This window comes from Hyperolius riggenbachi, chromosome 5 (assembly GCF_040937935.1).
Source record: "Hyperolius riggenbachi isolate aHypRig1 chromosome 5, aHypRig1.pri, whole genome shotgun sequence".
NCBI classification, from domain to species: Eukaryota; Metazoa; Chordata; class Amphibia; order Anura; family Hyperoliidae; genus Hyperolius; species Hyperolius riggenbachi.
The window spans coordinates 23,383,600-23,407,614 of record NC_090650.1 but is presented as its reverse complement, the minus strand read 5'-3'; the positions used below and the strand labels follow the sequence as shown (position 1 = coordinate 23,407,614).

Here is a 24,015-nt window from a genome sequence, read left to right as displayed (position 1 = left end):
AAGTTGTGTTCACACTAAGCACAGGGTCTTACACCCAACCTTGTACCATAACAATGAAACTGTTTGTACATTTTGAACATGTATGCATTCTTCTTTAACAGTTTTTTTTTTTAATTGATTGGACTTTTTTTTTATTGATTTGTTTTTCTCATTCTTTCAGGCAAACTTTTTTCTTTTTATTAATATTGTTAGAGTATTAGCCACCAAACTGCGGGAGACGAACGCTGGGCGGTGCGACACGCGGCAGCAGTACAGGTGAGCTCGCCATTTTCCCCACTCCCAAAATTCAACTTTGCAATTTTCCACGTAACCCCCCAGAGTGACAGAAACTGAGCCTATTAAATCCAGGAGCTGCTGGTTAGTTAGCGGACAGTTGATTTATTCACCATCATCTACAGACTTGGATTACACACATTTATTATTACTTATTTATATAGCGCCATCATCTTCTATAGCGCTGTAAAGAAAACAAAACCGTAGAGAGGGGTAGGCAATAGGCATGCATGAATAAGGGGCGCAAGGAAATTTGGGTGCCCAATTTTGGCTTGTAGAGTATCGGTACAATTTACCCATATTTTGTGTTTTAGAGGATACATTATCGGAGAAACATAACATAAAATAATACTGATATTTTACTACAACTTAACCTAACACTTCTCTAACACAGAACCCTCCCTTATTGATGCCTAACCTTAAATGTCCATACTCCCCACCCCTAACACTTAACACCTCCCATGCCTAACCTACCCCCTTTCAACGCCTAATCCTTAAAAACACCTCCCTCCACGCTAATTTTAACTGTCCCACCCTAACCCTTAAAAGCACCCCCCTCTACACAGAACCCTATGCACCACCCACGCCTAACCCCTTAAGACATAACCCTAACCCCCCCATGCCTAACCGCCCCTCATGCCTAACCCTAACCGCCCCCCCCCCCCCATGCCTAACCCTAACGCCCCCCCCCCATGCCTAACCCTAACGCCCCCCCCATGCCTAACCCTTAAAAACACCCCCTCCATTTTTAACCTTAAACCCCCCACACACCTAACAAACTACTGCCCCCAATCTGCCTCTATTGCAATAATTTTGGGGCGCCACCATAGATAAATAACATCTATAGTGTGAAATTTGCTATTTATCCGGTGTCCAAATTTCCCTCTATAACCGCTATTTATAATGGCTCCTGTGCAGCGCCCAAGTTTCTAATGATAGCAGGCACCCACATTTCTCACTTTGGGAGGGCAGGGCCGTTTTTAGGCATAGATGAAACAGGCAGATGCCTGGAGAGACACTTGCAGCAGGGGGGCACCACAGAGCTATTCTTAGCACATGCTTGATGGAATTCTTATACACAACTACTGGTACTAGTTCAGTGAAGAAGGGTATGAATAGCACATTTGAAGGTTTCCAGGCTCGGAGCATTTAAAGAGAACCAGAGACGAAGCACCCTCATGTATTTTACTTTATAAATCAGTGGGAACATGACAGTAAACACCTAATCTGCTCTTTGTTTCATTGTTCTCTGTTTAATCTGACTGTTATCACCTCTGATAAGAATCCCCGACGGAGCACTCAGTCTAGCTTTGCTACGGAAAGATTATAGCTGAGTCTGTCTTCTCTGGTGTCTTTTCAAGCCTAAGCCTGCCCCCTTGTGGCTCTGCTATAATGACTCAGCTATAATTATTCGCTGCAAAGCCAGACTGAATGCTCAGTCCGGGATTCTTATCACAGCTGATAACAGACACTTTTAGCAGTGAGGATGAAACAGAGAGCATGGTAAGTGTTTTCTCTAATGTTCTTACTGATATACATGGTAAAATACACAAGGGTGCTTCGTCTCTGGTTCCCTTTAATTCGTTCTGTAGATCAGAGAAAATTGTATTGTTAAGAGAGAGAACAACTTATTGATTAGTATCCACCTATTATCCCTTTAGAGCAGGGGTCTCAAACTCAATTTACCTGGGGGGCCGCAGGAGGCAAAGTCAGGATGAGGCTGGGCCGCATAAGGAATTTCACAATCGTGGCGCATCGCCGCCTCTGCCCGCCCCTCTCACTCTTCCTTCACAGAGAGGGGCGGGGAGAGGCGGCGATCCGTGCGGCGATTGACGTCAGGAGGGGCAGAGCTGAAGCTGAAAGCTCTGCCCCTTCCAGGAAATGGCGGCGGATTGCCCCCCGGGCGATTTGGGGGCTCTGCAGCCCTCATTTAGTGGCGGGATGCGGCGAATTCCTTGGGAGCACTGAAGCAAACTATAAGGAAGCTTTTGCCGGCGAGGGCCACAAAATATTGTATCGCGGGCCGCGAGTTTGAGACCCCTGCTAGAGTATAAAGTGGCATGGGCAGAGTTCTCTCTCCTAGTGTGTCTAGCTACTGTTGTGCTTTCTTTATGTACATTATAAATGGTGTACAGCCATGTATTTTATGCATTACCTTTGTTTCTCCTTGTTACTGGAAGTGTATAAATCATCAGTGATAATATCTAAAATGGAGATCCCTGACTTCCAGGTTTTTATTCTGTCTTGCGCCGTATGTTACAGGAAGCTGCTGAAGTCCACGCTGGTGTTGATGCCTCTCTTTGGCGTTCACTATATTGTCTTCATATCTCTGCCGTACACGGAAGTGTCCGGCGTGGTGTGGCTCGTACAGATGCACTATGAAATGCTGTTCAACTCCTTCCAGGTACTGTTAAAGAGAACATGTGTCTGTAAAAATGTTTAACAAGATGTGTTTTTTATTTTTTGCATGAAAATGAAATGCAAATTGTATTGCTTTTCCTGGAGAACTGGATTGCCCCAATTCCAGACTGCATATAATTTGCATATAATTTGTATTCAAGCCTCAAAAATGCGTATCTCATTGACTCTCTCTCTTGGCTTAAAGTTCATATACACGTCCGATAAAGATCGTTCGTTACGAACGATTCGTGACGTTTACACGATATTCAAATTAGACCGAAAAGATCGTTCGTAATGAACGATTGTGTACTCACGTGAACGATATAAGTATAAAATACTGAACGACGAACGATAAAAAAATGCGTGCGCAAACGGAAGTGACGTTATGACAGGCAATAAGAACATGCGTACTACTCCACAGATAATCATTATCGGACGATCTTTGTACACACTGCAACGACTGAACGATTATCTTTCGAAAAAATCCGCCGGGTTGGATCGGTCGGATTGAACGATAACGGTCGTTATCGTCCAAAAAAACGATCGTTGGAAAATTTGGAACGCACGATTATCGGTCCAATTGTCGTTCTCGTTCGTTTTCGAACGATCGTTATCGTACGTGTGTACTCAGCTTTAGCCCTTAAAAATAAATGTTCTAAAAAAAAAATTTAATTGATTAAATATAAAATATTACAAATAAAAATGTGGTAGTTGCTTGGAGCTCTCCCTGATGCACTGCGGCAATGGGACAGCGTTGTGAGCGACGGATATGTGCGGTGATTTGTAGAGAGGTGGCGTTTCACGGTACCAGCAGTCTCTGGTCCTTAAAATGAACCAGAGACGAAGCGACATCATGTATTTTACCATATATATCAGTGGGAACATTGGAGAAAACACCTACCCTGCTCTCTGTTTCATCCTTCACTGCTCAGCCTACTTGTTACCAGTCCTGATAAAATCCCCGACTGAGCATTCAGTCTGGCTTTGCTCAGGAATCATTATAGCTGAGTCTGTCTTCTCTGATGTCTTTTCAAGCCCAAGCCTGCCCCCTTCTGGCTCTGCTATAAAGACTCAGCTATAATGATTCCTGAGCAAAGTCAGACTGAATGCTCAGTCGGGGATTTTATCAGGGCTCATAACAAGCAGGCTGAGCAGTGAAGGATGAAACAGAGAGCAGGGTAGGGGTTTTCTCTAATGTTCCCACTGATATATATGGTAAAATACATGAGGGTGCTTAATCTCTGGTTCACTTTAAGGGGGCAGAGACTGCTGGTACAAAATTGTTAATGACCTGATCCGCTGTGACGGTCGTAATTGCCGCGTGTCATGAAACATTGTTTGTGTAATCCCACACGCCTGTCCATGTAACGATCGCTCGTTGTATAAAAATCGCCGGTCACAGGAGAAGTTGCACAAAAAGTCACATTGTAGGTACACTCCTAGATTTGGATACCGACCCCTTGAACTTTCCTGCAGTAAAATCTTATCTTAAGCTGTCTCTCACTGTTTCTTGCCTGTTTAAGTGCTTCAGAAAACAGGACTGTATTCCATCCAATTGAATCGGAGAGCTCAGAGAAGCTCATTTGCTAAGTAGCGTGCAAACGTCAGTCCGAGCAAACAGGCCTGATCGCGCTGTGCGGTGCGCCGAAAACGTCACGCAGTGCGACGATAACGCCGGACCATTCGCGTGCTAATGAGCCTTCGCCGCGGAAGTCGCGCCCGGTGCCCTGGAAACGTTGCACCCAGTGCACCCGAAACGGCACATTGGTGTGAGGATTTCAGCGCACTGCACAGCACGATCTCTGGGCGTGCTAACTGCTTAGTACCCTAGTTAGCAAGCCCAAAGCCTTTAGGTACGCTTACTAGGTTAGCGCCAGTTAGTGAGTCGAGCCTATGGTGTATAACATGCTTAAAGGAATAGGGAGGAAACCATGTCGAGCCCACGTGTGCATAGAATGGTTACATGTGTTAACTTTGTTGTTATTTTGGCATCTGGTTTGGTATTTTCGCATATGTTAGTGTTCGCCCCAGGGTGGCATTGTTTCTGTGATTGTGGGTTCCATACAATGAGTAGTATTACTGTGTCGCTGCTACAGTATGTGTTTTATCAGGATTGTCAATGGTCACCTGCCTGACGTATATCAGCAATAATAGTATAGTATTAACTCGCTGCATGTTTATAAATAATACCAACCAAACAAGAACGATTGACGCCGGTGTCACACACCCCAATTAGTAGATAGTTGAGGGGCGGGGCAAAGCCACTAAACAAATAAATAATCAAGTGTCAACATTTGTGTAATAATTGGGTTGTGCTCAAAGGTAATAGTGTTCCATAAAGCCAGTAACACTCCAGATGCAGATCGTGCTGATGTAGTTTAATCCATTGCCCTGTATGACGCCAACAATTTGGGGTTAACAGGATCCTTTTATCCAGGCAGCAGCAGGACTCACAGCGTGGACTGACTTACTTAAAGACTACCTCTGGTCCAATAAAACATTGGATGGCAATACATATATGCAGTCTATGCACCACAGTGTTTTTCCCGAAACGTTTTTACAGCCGGGTGGCATGAAAAAGTAGCCGGGTGGGGCAAGATGACAGAATACAGGGCCTTCGCTTCTCTGCTTACAGCAGAGGAGGAGGTGAGCCGATGACAGCCGGGTGCTCACCAAAACTAGCCGGGTGGAGCACCTAGCTAAAAGAGCCCGAGGAGAACTGTACTGTGTACAGTTAGATGAACATATAAAGCTTACATCTGGTACATCGTAGTGTCTAGAACAGACTCACATTTATACCTGTAGTAGCACCTCCAGATTTCTCCTCATGCTGATGCCTTGCAAATATACCCTCAGCATTGTGTCCGCCCCTCCAGCATTGTGTCCTCCCCTCCAGCCTTGTGCCCTCCCCTTCATGCAAATATGCCTGGGAAATCCCGCACATGCTCTGTACAGATTATTGGGCTGGACAGATGACATTATAAGAGCCCGGCTTGTTTTGGTGCAGCACTTGGGGAAGAAGTGAGAAACAGAGCAGAAGCAGAGCAGAGTAATTATAAACATCAGAAATCTGAGACCGCATTCTCTAATCAGCCATGGGCTTTCGAGCCCAGACGGACTCAAATTCAGAATGCTAATAAAGTCTAATGACGTTAGGTGTGACCGTGGGATGGGGGGAGGGTTTAACTTACCCAGAAGTCTCCGGGACGTCAGCGTTTCATCATTACGCGTCATAGGCATAATGAAAGCCGCATTGCATTACTTAATACTGCGCTTCCTCTTTCAAGCCGAAAGGAGGCGGCACGGTGGTGAGTGGTCTATGACGCGTAATGGAACGCTGACGTCCCGGAGACTTCTGGGTAAGTCAACCCCCCCCCCCATCCCGCAGTTACACCTGAAGTCATTCGACTTTATTAGTATTCCGAATTCTAGTCAGTCTGGACTTGAAAACCCATCTCTAGCTATAATTCTTACCCCAGATGTCTGCCTGCTTGGATCAGATTACATCTCTTTTCACAGTGGGTGTGGGCTTGGAGCCGGACATGGGGGGTGGAGTCATGACATCAATCCCCCAGCATCCTTTGCACCCATAGCTAGAAAAGAAAGAAAGAAAATTGCCAGGGCCTGATTTCAGATGGGGCAGGGATTTCAAGACCATATGTGAAATACAGACCCTGAGGGTGAGAAACTCATATTTATTATGTGTGATTTTAATATATCTTTGCAATTTATTAGGTTTAAAGCAAATTGTATAATTTAGGTACTCTTTAAAGAGGCACTCCAGTGAAAATAATGTAATAAAAAAAGTGCTTAACTTTCTTCATTTTTACAACAATTATGTATAAATGATTTAGTCAGTGTTTGCCCTTTGTAAAATCTTTTAAATCCCTGATTTACATTCTGACATTTATCACATGGGGACATTTTTACTGTTGGCGGGTGATGTAGCTGCTGCATGTTTTTTGGCAGTTGGAAACAGCTGTAAACAGCTATTTCCCACAATGCAACAAGGTTCACAGGCAGGAAACTGCCAGGAGTACCACGGTCCTCAGAGTTTCTTGTGGGAGGGGTTTAACCACAATAGCAGCCTTACAGCGCCCCCTGATGGTCTGTTTGTGAAAAGGAATATATTTCACAAGTAAAATAGGTATGGTCGGAAATGCCAATTTCCGATTCCGCGATAAATCCGTATTCCGCCATTGCCAATACCGATTCCGCTTTCCGCTACCAATTTCCGCATTGCAATGCGGAAATCGCGGAAATTCCACCCGACTTTAACATCGATTTTCTCAAAAACTATAAGCTCTTTTTGAAAACTTTTTTTTTGCATCTTGTTCAGGAGATTCTCCTTCATAACCCCTGCAAATTTGGTGTTTCTTGGACTTACGGGGGCTTTGCTATTAACCACTAAAGTCAGCGGATTTTTACTGTAATGTAAAATGCAGAAAATAGGCAGATGCAGATTTTCTGCATTTTACATTACAATAAAAATCCGCCAACTTTAGCGGTTAATAGCAAAGCCCCCGTAAGTCCTAGAAACACCAAATTTTCAGGGTTTATTAAACTGAATCTTGTGAACAAGATGCAAAAAAAAAGTTTTCAAAAAGACATTATAGTTTTAGAGAAAATCGATGTTAAATTCGGGCGGAATTTCCGCAATTTCCGGCGGAAATTTCCGCGATTTCAAGCGGAAATCCGCCTAACGCACTTGCATTACCGATTTCCGCATTCCGATGCGGAAATGCAATTTCCGATCGGAATTTCGGAAATTGCATTTCCGCGGAATCTGAATGTAAAAGGGGGTCTCAGCTACTGATTGGGATAAAGTTCAATTCTTGGTCAGAGTTTCTCTTTAAACTGTCTTACTTTCATCAAAAACAATGCTCCACTTTGCTAAGATCCCACTGTAAGGACAACCATCCACTCTGACTCCATTCTCACCCCTGTATTGACACCCCCTCCCATTCTATCTCAAGGAGGGTGGGTGGAGAGCTCTGCACAGCATATTTAACCCTTTGGCCGCTGCACACGAGTTATCATGTGTGAGATAACACAGTACAGTAGTGCTGCAGTCAGGTTTACTTGGCCTGCCCCTCCCCCATTATGTGCAGGGGGGGGGGGGAGGGTTATCTGCAGGGGGACCCGTACATGATAAATTGCCAAGCCACCAATTGAATTGCAGATTAAAATGTTAAAAGCCACAAAAAATTCTAACATTTAACATATACACATTGAACATGTACATTTGTCCTAAGGTAAAATACACTATAAATGACTTTTTTTCATACTGGTGAGTGGAGGGGGCGGGACTAAGAAGGGGCAGAGGGCAGGAAGAGCTGTCACTTCCTCCCTGCCCTTATTTCATGGGGGAAAGGGGGGATGGTGCTGGATGCTAGTCGCACAGCACCAGTAACAAAAATGATATTAAAAATATTGGGGGCCAAGATCGGGATCAGGGGTACTTTAAGTAGGTAGTTTAAAATCTGACCAATTTCGGACTAATCCATCTTCTCAGAGGAATTTCAAGGTTTCCTTTATTTTTTTTTTCAAAAGCATTTACTGAACTGCAGTTGATCAGTCCAATTGCCAGGAGCTAAGATGCTGTCTGGGATCTTTGTATAAATCCTTTCCAGGGACAGCTTATGTAAAGAATAAAATAAATGCCTAATATCCCCCATGAGGAGATGGACTACTCCAGCAACATAGGAAAAAGGGCATTTCCAGTGGATTTTACGGTGGTATAAATCTTACATGTATTTAAAATTTTAACATTTTTCATGATGGTGGTTCATTATGAATTTCATTTTTACTTCAGGTACATTTTAAAGGATACCCGAAGTGACATGTGACATGATGAGATAGACATGTGTATGTACAGTATAGTAAACACACTGGAGGGCGCTGCCCTGACTATATATAATCCTATTGATATTTCTAGGGATAAAACTTCCTCCTGCTGCAGCCCTTCAAGGTGTATGTACAGTGCCAGGCACACAAATGACTATGTTGTGTTCCTTTTTTTCTTTCTCTGCCTGAAATAGTTAAAAATCAGGTATGCAAGTGACAGTTTCTGTCCGGGTCTGGACCTGGTCAAACTATAGCGTAAAGGTGCGTACACACATGCGACTATAGTCGTTTGAAACGATCGTTCCCCGATACAACCTAATCTCCCTGTAGGAGTGATATTGAATAAGTCAGAAGGAGCGAACGTGGACACCATACAGTGATCTCCGGCCGGGTCGCCGTAAATCTGTAAAACGAGTGAATCTAATCTTCAGCGAACCGCGAAATCCACCAAAATACTCGCGGGTGCCAATAATTAGAGGGTTACATTGAAACTAACAAATCAAGGCTCCGTGATTCAGCCTGGCACAGCTGTTCAGGTGAAATACGGCAGATTATGTCATCTTTTCTCATTTACGCATTTATGCCGCGCACGTACTCCGGGTGTTATTGCGGGGAATTAACATATTGTGGGGAAAAGGAAAAAAAACGTCCCTGACACAAGCCGACATTCACAGAAACGCTCTCTATTTATGATAATTCTGGTATTTAAACTTTCTAAAAAAAAAAAAAAAGTTTTAAAACATTAACTCAGGAAAATTAAATCTCTGACAACCCCGCAATGCTTTGCAACATGTTTCAGCTGTAATAAAGCAGCCACATGCCTGCATATGATTGTTTATCGATCTGGTCATGTGACCAAAGGTCTCACACTTTTCAATCACATGATCCTATCTAGGAGTCAGCAGTGTGTGTACAGCCAACAGGAAGTCCTGCATCTGCTTCAGGCTGGGAATGGGACGGGATTGTTAGGCTGCCAGTCACAAGTGGCTAGATAATGCACTAGTTAAAGGGAAGGTTCAGGGAGGGGATTACAAAAATAAAAATAAATTTCCACTTACCTGGGGCTTCCTCCAGCCCGTGGCAGGCAGGAGGTGCCCTCGCCGCCGCTCCGCAGGCTCCCGGTGGTCTCCGGTGCCCGACCCGACCTGGCCAGGCCGGCTGCCAGGTTGGGCTCTTCTGCGCTCCATTTCCTGGCACTTCTGCGTCCCACGCCGGCGCGCTGACGTTATCGGACGTCCGCCGGGCTGTACTGCGCATGCGCAATACTGCGCCTGCGCAGTACAGCCCGGCGGACGTCCGGTGATTGATTGATTGATTGTACAAACCTTTACCCTCAGAAGTGTGATGTGACAACATAATTCTAAGATGCATTAATTAAATGTATTATTTTTTTAGAACCTGACTCATGTTTATGTGTATCTAATTGTTTTTTTGTTTTGTTTTGTTTGTTTTTATTTTGCAGGGATTTTTTGTTGCTATTATATACTGCTTCTGCAATGGGGAGGTAAGTAGCCATCAATTACAACGTATGAACTTCTGCTTAAAATCATTTAGAATCGGAGCATGGAAGGGGATGGAGAGAGGGATAATGACACCTTACAGCCGAAACTCCCACAAGAAAGCTGCATCTGAGGCTGTCTAGTGCATTGTGACTTTTTCTATCCATTCACCACGGGCTAAATGTTTAACATTTCTGTCACAAAAAGCCCCTCTTTCATTTTCCAAACTGTACTTTTCTCAGGGGGTTCTGCTCAGAGAATCGCGGCAACGCTGACGTCCAACTACATGCATTTTATTTTTAGTCTACAGGCAGCTCGTACAATAAACAAACAGTAGCTGCTGGCAAAGTGCAGGAACAGAAATGTCATTCAAATGTCCGTCCCTAAACTTCAAATCTTATAACAAGTATGAGGTAAACTCTTGAGTAAATTTAAAAGGACACTGAGCAGTGCATAGAAATGAAAATTTTGCACTTACCTGGGGCTTCCTCCAGCCCACCGCACCCAGTGAGGTCGCCTGGCATCTTCTTGGTTCCCTCCGTGGTCCCGCTGGTGGCTTTCGTTAAAGAGGAACTCCAGTGAAAATTATGTGATAAAAAAGTGCTTCATTTTTACCATAATTGCAGTATGTATAAATGATTTTTGAGTGTTTGCCCATTGTTAAATCTTTTAAATCCCTGATTTACATTCTGACATTTATCACATGGTGACATTTTTACTGCTAGCAGGTGATGTCAGTGGAAGTAGCTGCTGCTTGCTTTTTTGACAGTTGGAAACAGCTGTTTCCCACAATGCAACTAGGTTCACCTAGAGGAAACTGCCAGGACCATGGTCCTCACAGTTTCCTGTGGGAGGGATTTCACCACAATATCAGCCATACAGACCCCCTGGTGATCCGTTTGTGAAAAGGAAAAGATTTCTCATGGGAAAGGGGGTATCAGCTACTGATTGGGAAGAAGTTCAATTCTTGGTCACGGTTTTTCTTTCGGCTGAAGTCGTGAGCTAAATCGCCTGCGTGGCCTATCCGTGCACCCGACATTATCACGTGCCCACTGCCGTAAGCATCCTGCGCATGCGCCAATCTTTCGAGAACTGCGCATGCGCAGGAGGATTACGGTGATGGGCGCCTGATAGTGTCAGGTGCGTAGACTCGCTGTGCAGGCGCCGTAGCTCACGACTTCAGCCGAAAGCCGCCCCCGCTTAACGGAGCCTCCAGCAGGACCACAGAGAGGACTGAGAAGACGTCGAGGGACCTCGCGCCCTACGGTGGGCTGGAGGAAGCCCCAGGTAAGTGTGATTTTCATTTCTATGCACTGCTCAGTGTCCCTTTAAGGGACAACTATTGTGTACAATTTAAAATAATACATCTACATGTGCATTTCTCCCAGAGTAACATGAGCTATAGATTCCTTTTTTTTTCTATGTTGCTTTCACTTACAATAGGCGGTGAAAATCTGACAGATCTCAGACAGATTTTTGACTAGTCCATCTCCTCATGGGGAATTTTCAGATATTTCTGAATTTACAAAAGCAATTACTGAACTGCAGTCCAAACAAGTAGGAAAGCTGGTTGACCTCTTTGTATACATCCTTTTCAGGGAGCGCTTTTGTAAAGAATATGTAAGTGACAGCCACACAGGGAAAAGTAATTTATAGTGCATTTTAGGCCTGGAACCCACTACAAATCGCAAATCGCTCACTAGCGTTTTTAATTAGCGTTTTGTAAGCGATTTCATGAGCGTTTTCTGGCGCTTTTGGTAGCGATTTGTGATTAGCGATTTTAATTTTGATTGGTCGTTTCAATGTATCATAATTTTTTTTTTTACAGTAATTTAAAATCGCTCTCAAATCGGATTCATGAGCGATTACACCAGCGTTTGTATACTTTACATTGAAACGGAATGGCCACCAAAATGCTGCATGTCCTGCGATTATGATTTTACTAATTGCAATCGCTCCAGTGGAATTTGGCCCATCCATTAACATTAGCTGAGCATTTAGGGAAATCGCTAGTGTTTTGAATCGCTCCCTAAACGCTCAGAAAAAAAAAAATCGCTCTAGTGGGGTTCCAGCCCTCACTTTAGAAGAAATGTGCTAAGCGCGCCGATCCGAAAAATGTGGTGGCCAAAAAATGGACGTGGCCATGATATTGTATGGGCGGAGCTAACGTAATGATGTAACAGCAAGGCATAAGAAAGCAGTGTTTACGCCATGATGTGGTCAAACGAGGATTCGCATCATGGGTGTGCAGAAACTGTGTGATGCTATTTAATACCGTAACCCCAAAGCAGAAAACATAGCCATCTATGACCAACTATGACCATTAAATAATAAATGCAGTAACAGTTACCCCAGACACCAGAAAATAAACGTATTGCGGGCAACATGTCAGCACAAAATAAACACATTGCGGGCAACATGTCAGCACAAAATAAACGCATTGCGGGCAACATGTCAGCACAAAACAAACGCATTGCGGGCCACATGGCAACATTTCAGTACAAAATAAACGCAATGGGGGCAAACATGTCAGCACAAAATAAACGCATTGCGGGCAACATGTCGGCATAAAATAAACGCATTGCGGGCGACATGTCAGCACAAAATAAATGTATTGCGGGCAACATGTCAGTACAAAATAAACGCATTGCGGGCAACATGTCAGTACAAAATAAACGCATTGCGGGCAACATGTCAGCACAAAATAAACGTATTGCGGGCAACATGTCAGCACAAAATAAACGCATTGCGGGCAACATGTCAGCACAAAATAAACGTATTGCGGGCAACATGTCAGCACAAAATAAACGTATTGCAAGCAACATGTCAGCACAAAAAAAACGCATTGCGGGCCACATGGCAACATTTCAGTACAAAATAAACGCAATGTGGGCACATTTCACCTGGAAAAAAAAAAGCTTTTACTCACCTGACAGAAGTCTTCTCTCGCTCCTGGGCAGCCTCTGGCGCGCAGCTCCCCCGGACGATCCTCCTCCAATCTCCCGCGGTCATAGGCAGAGCAAGGCTATGGGAAGATGGCGCCCGAAGCCATGTACTGGAGACACAAATAGTCTCCAGCACAGGGCTCCGCCTCCGGACGCCATCTTCCCATAGCCATGCTCTTCCAGTGCCTGCCGGAGGACAATGCAGGCTGCTGGAGCGGGGCTGCGGGGAACGAACCAGTGCAGCGTCTATGAGACGCTGCGGCTAGTTCATTCAGTACGCTGACTAGAGTCCCGAGGCCGGGACGTCCCGCTGCTAAAAGCGGGACGTTTCCCGGGACCTCATGCAGCCTGGGTCAGTGGTAAAGTGGGACGTATGATCAGCGTAAGCTATCCCCCCCATGTCTTCCACTCGCCGTGTATACCGTAACTAGCAGAAGCCACAGCACGTCTCGCCTCATCCAGTGGTTCCAGCGGTGATTGCAGACCTCTTCTCTTCTTCACAGCTCCCCTAGTGCTGGCTTCTGCTAATGACGCAAAGTTATATATGGGGAGGATAGCAGGAGACAAACAGGGCAGAGAAGCATACATGGGGGGCAGAGAAGGACAAACGGGACAGAGGAGGACACACTGGGGACAGAAGGGGGCACATGGGGGACAGAAGGGGGATTGATGTCATGACTCCACCCCCCCAGCCCACACCCACTTTTAAAAGGTATATGATTTGATCCAGGCAAGCATGCAGACATCTGGGATAAGAATTATAGCTTGCAGACTCTGCTCTGTCTCTGCTTCCAAAACCAGTCTGGCTCTTATAATGTCATCAGTCCAGCCTATAATCATGTGCTGGATTTCCCAGGCATATTTGCATGAAGGGGAGGGCACAAGGCTGGAGGGGAGGACAAAATGCTGGAGGGGGAGGACACAATGCTGAGTTTATACTTGCAAGACATCAGCAGGAGGAAAAAGATGGAGGCGCTACTACAGATATAAATGTGTACCTGTTCTAGACACTACAATGTACCAGATGTAAACATTATGTGTTCATCTAACTGTGCACAGTGCATAGACCACATATATGTATTGCTATTCAGTGATTTTTTTTATTTTTGTTTGACTGGAGGTGGTCTATAAGACATTAATTGATAAAATGACCTCCTTTGCCAGTAAACTTTCTGTTAATAACTAAATAAAGGATCCTACATACACTAATTTTACCTATTTCAGTGATGTGCAACACGGGTTAAAGAGAAACTCCGACCAAGAGTTGAACTTTATCCCAATCAGTAGCTGATACCCCATTTTACATGATAAATCTATTCCTTTTCACAAACAGACCATCAGGGGGCGCTGTATGACTGATATTGTGGTGAAACCCCTCCCACAAGAAACTCTGAGGACCGTGGTACTCCTGGCAGTTTCCTGTCTGTTAACCTTGTTACATTGTGGGAAATAGCTGTTTACAGCTGTTTCCAACTGCCAAAAATCCATGCAGCAGCTACATCACCTGCCAGCAGTAAAAATGTCACGATGTAATTAATGTCAGAATATAAATCAGGGATTTAAAATATTTTACAAAGGGCAAAAACTGACTAAATGATTTATACATAATTATTGTAAAAATGAAGCACTTTTTTATTACATTATTTTCACTGGAGTTCCTCTTTAAAGAGAGTCTGAAGCTATCTTTTTACTGGCCGGTTATCTTAAAGCAGATCCATGATGTAAAACTAACTATAACAAGTAACTTGTCTATATATCTTATCTAAAGTTTAGATAGTTTACACAGCAAATCTGGCTGCATACAGCTTCAACAGTTTATGATGATTTAATCCTGTGATACAATGAGAGCGGCCATGTTCTGTTTGTTGTCATTACACAGGTAATCTACTGCATCTCCACCCCTCAGCCTCTGAAAAATTAACTTCCCCCTCCCCTCTGCCTCTGAAATCTCTGGCTAGTACCCTCCTCCTGCCCAGACTGAGCTCCCATAAGCCCTTGCTACATGGCTCTGAGAGCCTTGGCGTTTTGGAGAAGCTGTGGGCAAGGCTTGTTTAGTTTATAGGGAATTAGAGTATTAAAACAACAACAAAAAAAGTATTTGGCTTGAGGAATGCCCTATAAACTATATGTAAGGAACACAATTATGCAATGAGTAAAAGTTCATCTCGGATCCACTTTAAGCAATCAGATCATAGCTGAAACGCCACATCCCAGCAGCAGAACAATGTAATTATACCCACCAAATCCCGAGGCAAAATTCTAAGACTTTCCAGGTCGTGGATTTTGCTGCCCAGGGGGAGGCAGAGCTTTGCGCTGTAGATCTGCCTCTGCTAGAGTCAATCTCTGCCTCTCCCCACCCCTCTCAGTGAAAGAAGACGGAGAGGAGCAGGGATCAGCGGAAATTGACTCTAGCAGAAGCAGAGCTACCGTGCAAAACTCTGCCTCTAACAGGAAGCGCTGTCCGCATTTTGTCCCAGGGATTTGGAGGGGTTTAAATACATAGTTCTACCGTGGGAATGCAGTGTTTCAGCTGTGCTCATATTGCTTAAGATAAATGGCCAGTAAAAGAAGTATTTATTTTGGCTTCAGAATCTCTTTAAGCCATTAACTCTAGTTGTAAGTATAGTTTCTCAATTCTAAATATACTGCTGTTTTCAGTGATGCAATATCTTTCTTCTCCAGGTGCAAGCAGAAATTAAAAAATCATGGAGCAGGTGGACTTTGGCACTTGATTTTAAGAGGAAAGCCAGGAGTGGAAGCACAACTTACAGTTACGGACCTATGGTCTCCCACACAAGTATTACTAATGTGACCACAAGGGGGCCCTTGGCCTTACACTTAAACACTAGACTTGTGTCCGCGGCTCTGAACGGCCACAGGAACTTACCCGGCTATGTCAAAAATGGCTCCATTTCAGAAAATTCCATACCTTCCTCAGGACCAGAGCAGTACAACAAAGATGAGGACTATCTCAACGGGTCTGGAGTTTATGATGCTGAAAGACCCCCAGCAGAGGTGGTGGAAGAAGAGAGAGAGACAGTCATGTAAATAGTCTTCAGAGACATCCAAAGGATTTACACCCTACTAGGAGGAAAGCCGAACCATTCAGGGGCCAAGACTTGTTCTAGGAAGTCTGAGATTTGAATGTGATCGTGTATCTCCTATCTCCAGACCGGGACCTTGGCGGTTTTTGGCATCTGTTTTTCTGAACAACATAAAACCATCACAATTACCCACCGTCCTTCGTAACTCATCCCCAAAATCACCAGAGCACAAACAAAAACAAAAAGAAATAATAACACAATGGCTGAATAATTCTGTGCATTAAAACCATATTTTTTTATGATGTACCAGGTCATTATTTGTTGAAGCATTGTATAATTTCTTTTATATATGTATATATATTTTATTTTTGTTGTTATAATTATTTTTTAATTTTTTTTCCTCTTTTGTTTGCAAAACACTTATTTCTCAGTCCTCTATGTTAGAGATGTGGATATAAAACTATTGTGGTTGCTTTTTTTAAGAAGACATTCGACATTCGTGACACCCAGGCAGATGAGAACTATGACAGCCATCTGAAAAACGTCTTATACTCAGAGGTTATTATGTATTGATGAATATGCATCTCTCAGACAGTACTTCTGTTTATTATCAGGAAGTACTTCACATCATCGTGTTAGTGAAATGTGACCATTAACAGGAGTGGAAAAAAAAGTTCAGCGAATTATCAACCAATACTTTAGTACTTCTTGGAAATTTAGAAAAGTTCTACTTAAAGGACAACTGTAGTGAGAAGAATATGGAGGCTGCCATTTCATTTCCTTTAACAATACCAGTTGCCTGGCAGCCAGGGGCGTTGCTCGTGGTCATATACGCGAGTGGTCATCAATGGGTGGGGCCACACACCAGAATGTGGGTGTGGTCATGAGTGGAGCCAAATTTACATTAACTTAACAGCGGTCTAAGTAGGCCTGCCTGGCAAAAGGTTGAATGAAGCCCCACCCCCCTCCATTAATACAATAAAGAAATAAATACAAGCATATCACATACATAAGCAGTGCCACTTAACTACTTCGGGACCGGCCGCCTAACCCCCCCTTAAGGACCAGGGCATTTTGCGGTGGAGGGGGGTGCGCACGTTTGGGGGGGTCGGGCGGCCGGATCCCCTCTGTGGATGGCTGGGCAGTGTCCCCCCTATGGTGGCAAATGTCCCCCCTGTAGCTGGCAGCCATCACTTACCTTCCAAGCTCCAGCGATGAGCCGCAGAAACCACCTCTTCTCCGACTGGCATCTCCACTCCAAATGACGCTCAGGTCGGGTCGCAGCTTGATGACGTCATCAAGCCGGGACCTGGCGCTGACGTCAGACGGAGCAGAGATGCCGGCCAGAGCAGAGGGGGGCGCTGATCGTCGCTGGAACAGCAGAGAGGTGAGTGGATCCTCTTCTTCTCTCCCCCTGCCGCCGCCGTTGTCAGAGTGATCACTACGATCCGACGGTGATCGTAGTGATCACGTGATCAGCAGCCATACGCGATGGCTGCTGATCACTCGGGTGAGATGCCAGCTGTCATATGACAGCTTAATCTCCCCCTCCGGGTGCGCACGATCGCGTCGGGAGTGGTGGTTTAGCGCGGACGTTGAATGAACGTCCGGTCAGAAGGGTACCACCACCTGCCGAACGTTGATTCAGCATGCGGCAGTCCCCAATAGGTTAAACATAACTAGACAGTTACTTGGCTTCTGTTCGACTGGTCTGGCTTTCTGCTTAGACTGGGTGGCCTGTTGCCAGGTTGTCTGGCAGTCCCTCCATAGCATTCCCTGACCTTCTAGTGGACCCCCTTCCATGCTCCCATGGGCCTCCTATTGAGGCGCCATGACTCCCAGCATGCCCCATAGAAGAACCACAGCTCCCTGCATGCTCCCATAAAGGCACCAAAGCACCCAGCATGGTACCACAGCACCCAACATGCCCCCATAGAGGCACCACAGCACCCAGCGTACAACCATTGATGCATCCCAGCTCCTGGCATGCCCACCATTAAGGCACCACAGCTCCCAGCATGCCCCCATAGAGGCTCTACAACTCTGACTCTACCTGAGGGACATCAAGGGCACTCCAGAATAGATCCATGGCACGTGCCACTGATCTTTGGGGATAGCAACACCTTTGCTGGCAGCCCTGCTTATGTCTTTGGCTGCAGTAGTGTCTGGACAACACCCGAAACCAGCATGCAGCTAATCTTGTCAGATGTGACAATAATGTCAGAAACACCTGATCTGCTGCCTGCTTGTTCATGAGCTAAGGCTGAAAGTATTAGAGGCAGAGGATCAGCAGGATAGCCAGGCAGCTGGTTAAAAGGAAATAAAAATGGCAGCCTCCATATCCCTCCCACTTCAGTTGTCACTCTGTAAAAAACAAAATAAAAAATAAAATCAGGGAAGGACAAAAAAAGCTAAATAACAACAAATGTTCACAAATGCCACTATACATGTTAATTTAATCTATGCAATTAGCTAAAATATCTTAAAATGAGATCATTAAAGAGAACCAGAGACGAAGCACCCTCATGTATTTACCATATATATCAGTGGGAACATTAGAGAAAACACCTACCCTGCTCTCTGTTTCATTCTGCACTGCACAGCTTGCTTCTAATCAGCCCTGATAAAATCCCCGACTGAGCATTCAGTCTGGCTTTGTTCAGGAATCTTTATAGCTGAGTCTGTCTTCTGTGCTGTCTTTTCAAGCCCAAGCCTGCCCCCTTGTGGCTCTGCTCAGAAATCTTTATAGCTGAGTCATTATAGCAAAGCCAGACTGAATGCTCAGTCGGGGATTTTATAGAAGCAATCTGAACAGTAAATAATGAAACAGAGAGCAGGGTAGGGGTTTTCTCTAATGTTCCCACTGATATAGATGGTAAAATGCATGAGGATGCTTCGTCTCTGGTTCACTTTAAATTAGAAAGCATTTTCATTATGTTATGGAATATAAATTCCCTTTCTTATCAGAGAAAAATATGTGGCAACAAATTGTGGATTACAGCCTCAGGAAAAAGCAAAAAGCAAATTAAACTGTACCATAAATAGGCAGTAAAACTGCAAATATATTTTCACTAATATATAAAGGATGGAAATTATAAGAAATAATATATTTATCAAGTAAATATACCTATGTAAAGAAAGTATATTGTACACATCAGGATTGTTGCAAACCATAAACCAAGCATTGCTAATTGTGCTAAGGACCAAGTGGAATTTTTTTATTGTCATAATTTTTAAGAAATTTTCAATGTGGAATTGTAACTTTTTCACATGGATTTGTTATATGGATCGCAAGCTCACTTTGTTTCATTTGAAAGTTAAAATTAAGAGGAAAATAATTGATTGCTAGGAATTTCATAAGCAAAATCCATCGGAATATGGGGGAAATATATTTATGTGGGGTATAATGTAGAGGAACAAACATTATTTGCAGTCCAAAAATAAAAAAACATAAAAAAAGTTTTGCATGGTTACTTTTATGTGACACAAAAGCATAAAAATCATGGAGACTTACTTAAATAAAATGTAGGTCTATAGTAGTAAATATGCGGCAATTTTACTGTTATCGATGTGACCTCTTGATTATATGGCTTAAAAAAGCAGCTTATGATGATATTCCGTATAATTCATGTTACAATGTATTACACATATGTTGTTGACCAAGGGAGGGACGGTGTTACCCCACTTTGAAACACATTCCCACATATGCTGCATTAAGCTTGTTTTTTTTTTTTAAATTGAATTTTATGATGTAAAACTGGGGAAATAAATAAAATATTTGTTTTTTTATTTATTTATTTGTGCTGTCCATTTCACGAAGGAAATCATGCAGACATGTTATTAACGTATTGACAAGATGCACCACTGAGTGAACGGTTGCGATCTGTGATCTGTGAGTTGGGACAGTATTGCAGGACACGGGGTTGTGGATTTAGCTGCACTATAATTTCATTCTTGGCAAATTCCTTCAACTCATTTTTGATTATTAACGTATACAGTATTTTAAAGTGGAGCTGTCAGCCATACTATCTCAGGAAAAAAAAACAAATATATAAGTAGATAAATACTTGCTCTCTACTAACATAACCTATGTATTGCACTGTCCATGTTATGATTCCTGTGAATTTTATAAAGGAAAAGTAGAGAATACTATTCTAGACAGTTTCCATATTTACTGTGGCTATTTTGAAGCCAGTCGTGATGTAATATCCGCGTACGTTTAAAAAGGGGCGCTGGGAAAAAAGGGCGCCGGGTTTTTAACGATAAGCATGGATAACGTTTAAAATTGTATTGTACTGTATTTCGTTTAAAATTAATGTTTTTTAAAGTTATAAATCATTAAATAATGTGCATTAAATCGGCAATTGTAAAAACGTTAATCTTTCGTTTAAATAGTGAAACGTATAATAACGTTTAAAAAAAATTACTAAGTAACCCTCCCTGTACCTACCCCTAACCCCTAGACCCTACTGTTGATGCCTAAACCTAAGACCCCCCCTGTTGGTGCCTAAGTAACCCTCCCTGTACCTACCCCTAACCCCTAGACCCCCCTGTTAGTGCCTAAACCTAAGACCCCCCTGTTGGTGCCTAAACCTAAGACCCCCCTGTTAGTGCCTAAACCTAAGACCCCCCTGTTGGTGCCTAAACCTAAGACCCCCCTGTTGGTGCCTAAACCTAAGACCCCCTGTTGGTGCCTAAACCTAAGACCCCCCTGTTGGTGCCTAAACCTAAGACCCCCCTGTTGGTGCCTAAACCTAAGACCCCCCTGTTGGTTTTTTCGTTTAAAAATAATTAAAAAAATAAAATAAAATAAAGTACTGTTTTTCGTTTAAAAATAATGTTTGGAAAAAAATATTGTACTGTTTTTCGTTTAAAAATAATATTTAAAAATGTATAAATCATTAAATAATGTGTAATCATGAGAAACAGTAATAAAACATTAAGTCTCCGGGCGCCGCTTTTAAAACGTTAGTTTTCTCCGGCGCCCTTTTTTCCTATCGGGCGCCCATTAAACGATATTTATTATAGGAGTGAATGGCGGCGCCCGATTTGTCCACTAGCCTCAGGTGCCCGAATTTACTGTTACCGTAATATCCGCCCTTAGTCTCCTCTGCCTGTTTTGCCCGCCCTCCACTATAGAAAGTGCATTTGTCTCAGGATGAGAAATATTGGTCAGAGAGAAACAGAGGTGTGGGAGGGGAAAACAGGAGGGAAAGAGGCTTCAGCCAATCAGGCTGCATTAGTTAAGTCTGAGGGGAAGTAGAGAAGCAAACAAAGACAACCCAGCATGCCCTGCAACTTCTCTTTTGTGTACCAAATTTTCTGTGTACCAAATAAGTCAGGTAAACTGGGGAATGATAATTTATCAACAAGAAAAGTGACAGTGATTTTAACTTTTGGATTGCCTGATTAGCATCCTTATTACTTGTTTACCGAATAAAAATAAATAATTGATTATTGATTTTATGCCGGACAGTTACTCTTTAAGGCAGACCAATGGGAAATGTAAAACAAAGCAACCTTCAGGCGCAGAACGCCGCTGTGTTCCTGGGTACAAGCAATGGCTTCAATTCACTAAGGACAGTTCAGTAAAATAATTTAGGTTCGTAAAATACTTCATTCGGCATTTTATACATTTTTTCCCAAATTCACAAAGATTTCTCGCATGCGGTAGAAGTAATTTACAAACCAAAAATGCTTCAATCCACTAAGCCCCGCCCAATAAGTCTCACTAACCAGCTGTGGAGCAAGTCAGGCAGTAGGGATGATCGGAATTGCCAATTTACACTTCTGCGGAAAATCCACATTCTGCCATTTACGATTACCGCTACCGATTTTTGCATTCCTATGCGGATTTTCACGGTAATTTCCGCTGACTTTAACATCGAATTTCTCAAAAACTACAAGGTCTATTTTAAAAAAAATTGTTTCCTCTTGTTCCTATTCTTCTGCTTAACATGCCTTACAATTTCGCATTTGCATTTTACATTACAGTGAATGGCCGCCGACTTTCGAGGTTCATAGCAAAGCTCCTGTAGGTGCTAGAGACACCAAACTTGGGGTATGTTAAGCAGAAGAGTGGTAACAAGAGGGGAAAAAAATCTTTCAAAAAGACCTTGCAGTTTTTGAGAAAATCAATGTCAGTCGGTGGAAATTTCCGCGAAAATTGCATTTCCGCGGAATCAGAATGAGCATCCCTATCAGGCAGGAAGCTGTGACTCTTTGAGTTGTGGATTTCTGTCCAGTGCATCCCCAACATCCCTGCAACCTAGTGTTGGGCGAACAGTGTTCGCCACTGTTCGGGTTCTGCAGAACATCACCCTGTTCGGGTGATGTTCGAGTTCGGCCGAACACCTGACGGTGCTCGGCCAAACCGTTCGGCCACATGGCCGAACTAAGAGCGCATGGCCGAACGTTCCCCGAACGTTCGGCTAGCGCTGTGATTGGCCGAACGGGTCACGTGGTTCGGGCCCGAACGCGCTCTGATTGGCCGAACGGTCACGTGGTTCGGGTAAATAAATACCCGAACCACGTCATATCTCCGCCATTTGTCTGTGGGTTTAGCTTTGGGTAGGCAGGCAGGGTAGTTCGCTCTCCAGCCACGCTAGCCAGGGTCCCCCCCAGTCATTGTGTGTCGCTGCTGGGAACAGTAGTACACCGCTCGCTCAGCCACACTATATATAGCATTGTTTACTGCCACTGTGTACCTCGCTCAGCCACGCTATATATATAGCATTGTGTTTTCTGACACTCTGTGTACACGGCTTAGCCTGACTAATATAGCATTGTGTGTACTGCCACTGTGCACCTCGCTCAGCCACGCTATATATAGCATTGTGTGTACTGCCACTGTGCACCTCGCTCAGCCACGCTATATATAGCATTGTGTGTACTGCCACTGTGCACCTCGCTCAGCCACGCTATATATATAGCATTGTGTTTTCTGACACTCTGTGTACACGGCTTAGCCTGACTAATATAGCATTGTGTGTACTGCCACTGTGCACCTCGCTCAGCCACGCTATATATAGCATTGTGTGTACTGCCACTGTGCACCTCGCTCAGCCACGCTATATATAGCATTGTGTGTACTGCCACTGTGCACCTCGCTCAGCCACGCTATATATAGCATTGTGTGTACTGCCACTGTGCACCTCGCTCAGCCACGCTATATATATAGCATTGTGTTTTCTGACACTGTGTACACGGCTTAGCCTGACTAATATAGCATTGTGTGTACTGCCACTGTGCACCTCGCTCAGCCACGCTATATATAGCATTGTGTGTACTGCCACTGTGCACCTCGCTCAGCCACGCTATATATAGCATTGTGTGTACTGCCACTGTGCACCTCGCTCAGCCACGCTATATATATAGCATTGTGTTTTCTGACACTCTGTGTACACGGCTTAGCCTGACTAATATAGCATTGTGTGTACTGCCACTGTGCACCTCGCTCAGCCACGCTATATATAGCATTGTGTGTACTGCCACTGTGCACCTCGCTCAGCCACGCTATATATAGCATTGTGTTTTCTGACACTCTGCGTACACGGCTTAGCCTGACTAATATAGCATTGTGTGTACTGCCACTGTGCACCTCGCTCAGCCACGCTATATATAGCATTGTGTTTTCTGACACTCTGTGTACACGGCTTAGCCTGGCTCTATAGCATTGTGTGTACTGCCACTGTGCACCTCGCTCAGCCACGCTATATATAGCATTGTGTTTACTGCCACTCTGTGTACACCGCTCAGCCAGACTATATACCGTTGTTTACTGACACTCTGTGTACACCGCTCAGCCAGACTATATACCATTGTTTACTGACACTCTGTGTACACGGCTCAGCCTGACTATAAAGCATTGTGTGTACTGCCACTGTGCACCTCGCTCAGCCACGCTATATATAGCATTGTGTTTTCTGACACTCTGTGTACACGGCTTAGCCTGGCTATATAGCATTGTGTGTACTGCCACTGTGCACCTCGCTCAGCCACGCTATA

The 24,015-nt window shown here is 44.0% G+C and overlaps 1 protein-coding gene across 2 annotated transcripts in view; it reads left to right on the top strand.

Annotated features, from left to right (window-relative positions):
- PTH1R (parathyroid hormone 1 receptor) overlaps nucleotides 1-16,314 on the top strand; it is a 452,655-nt gene extending 436,341 nt beyond the window's left edge. For both annotated transcript variants that reach the window (XM_068235179.1, XM_068235181.1), the window contains exons 10-13: nucleotides 161-255; nucleotides 2,536-2,677; nucleotides 9,983-10,024; nucleotides 15,647-16,314. In XM_068235179.1, the coding sequence (XP_068091280.1) occupies nucleotides 161-255; nucleotides 2,536-2,677; nucleotides 9,983-10,024; nucleotides 15,647-16,012 (645 nt within the window). In that variant the 3' untranslated portion in view covers nucleotides 16,013-16,314. The remainder of the gene's footprint in view (nucleotides 1-160; nucleotides 256-2,535; nucleotides 2,678-9,982; nucleotides 10,025-15,646) is intronic.
- The last annotated feature ends 7,701 nt before the right edge of the window (nucleotides 16,315-24,015 follow it).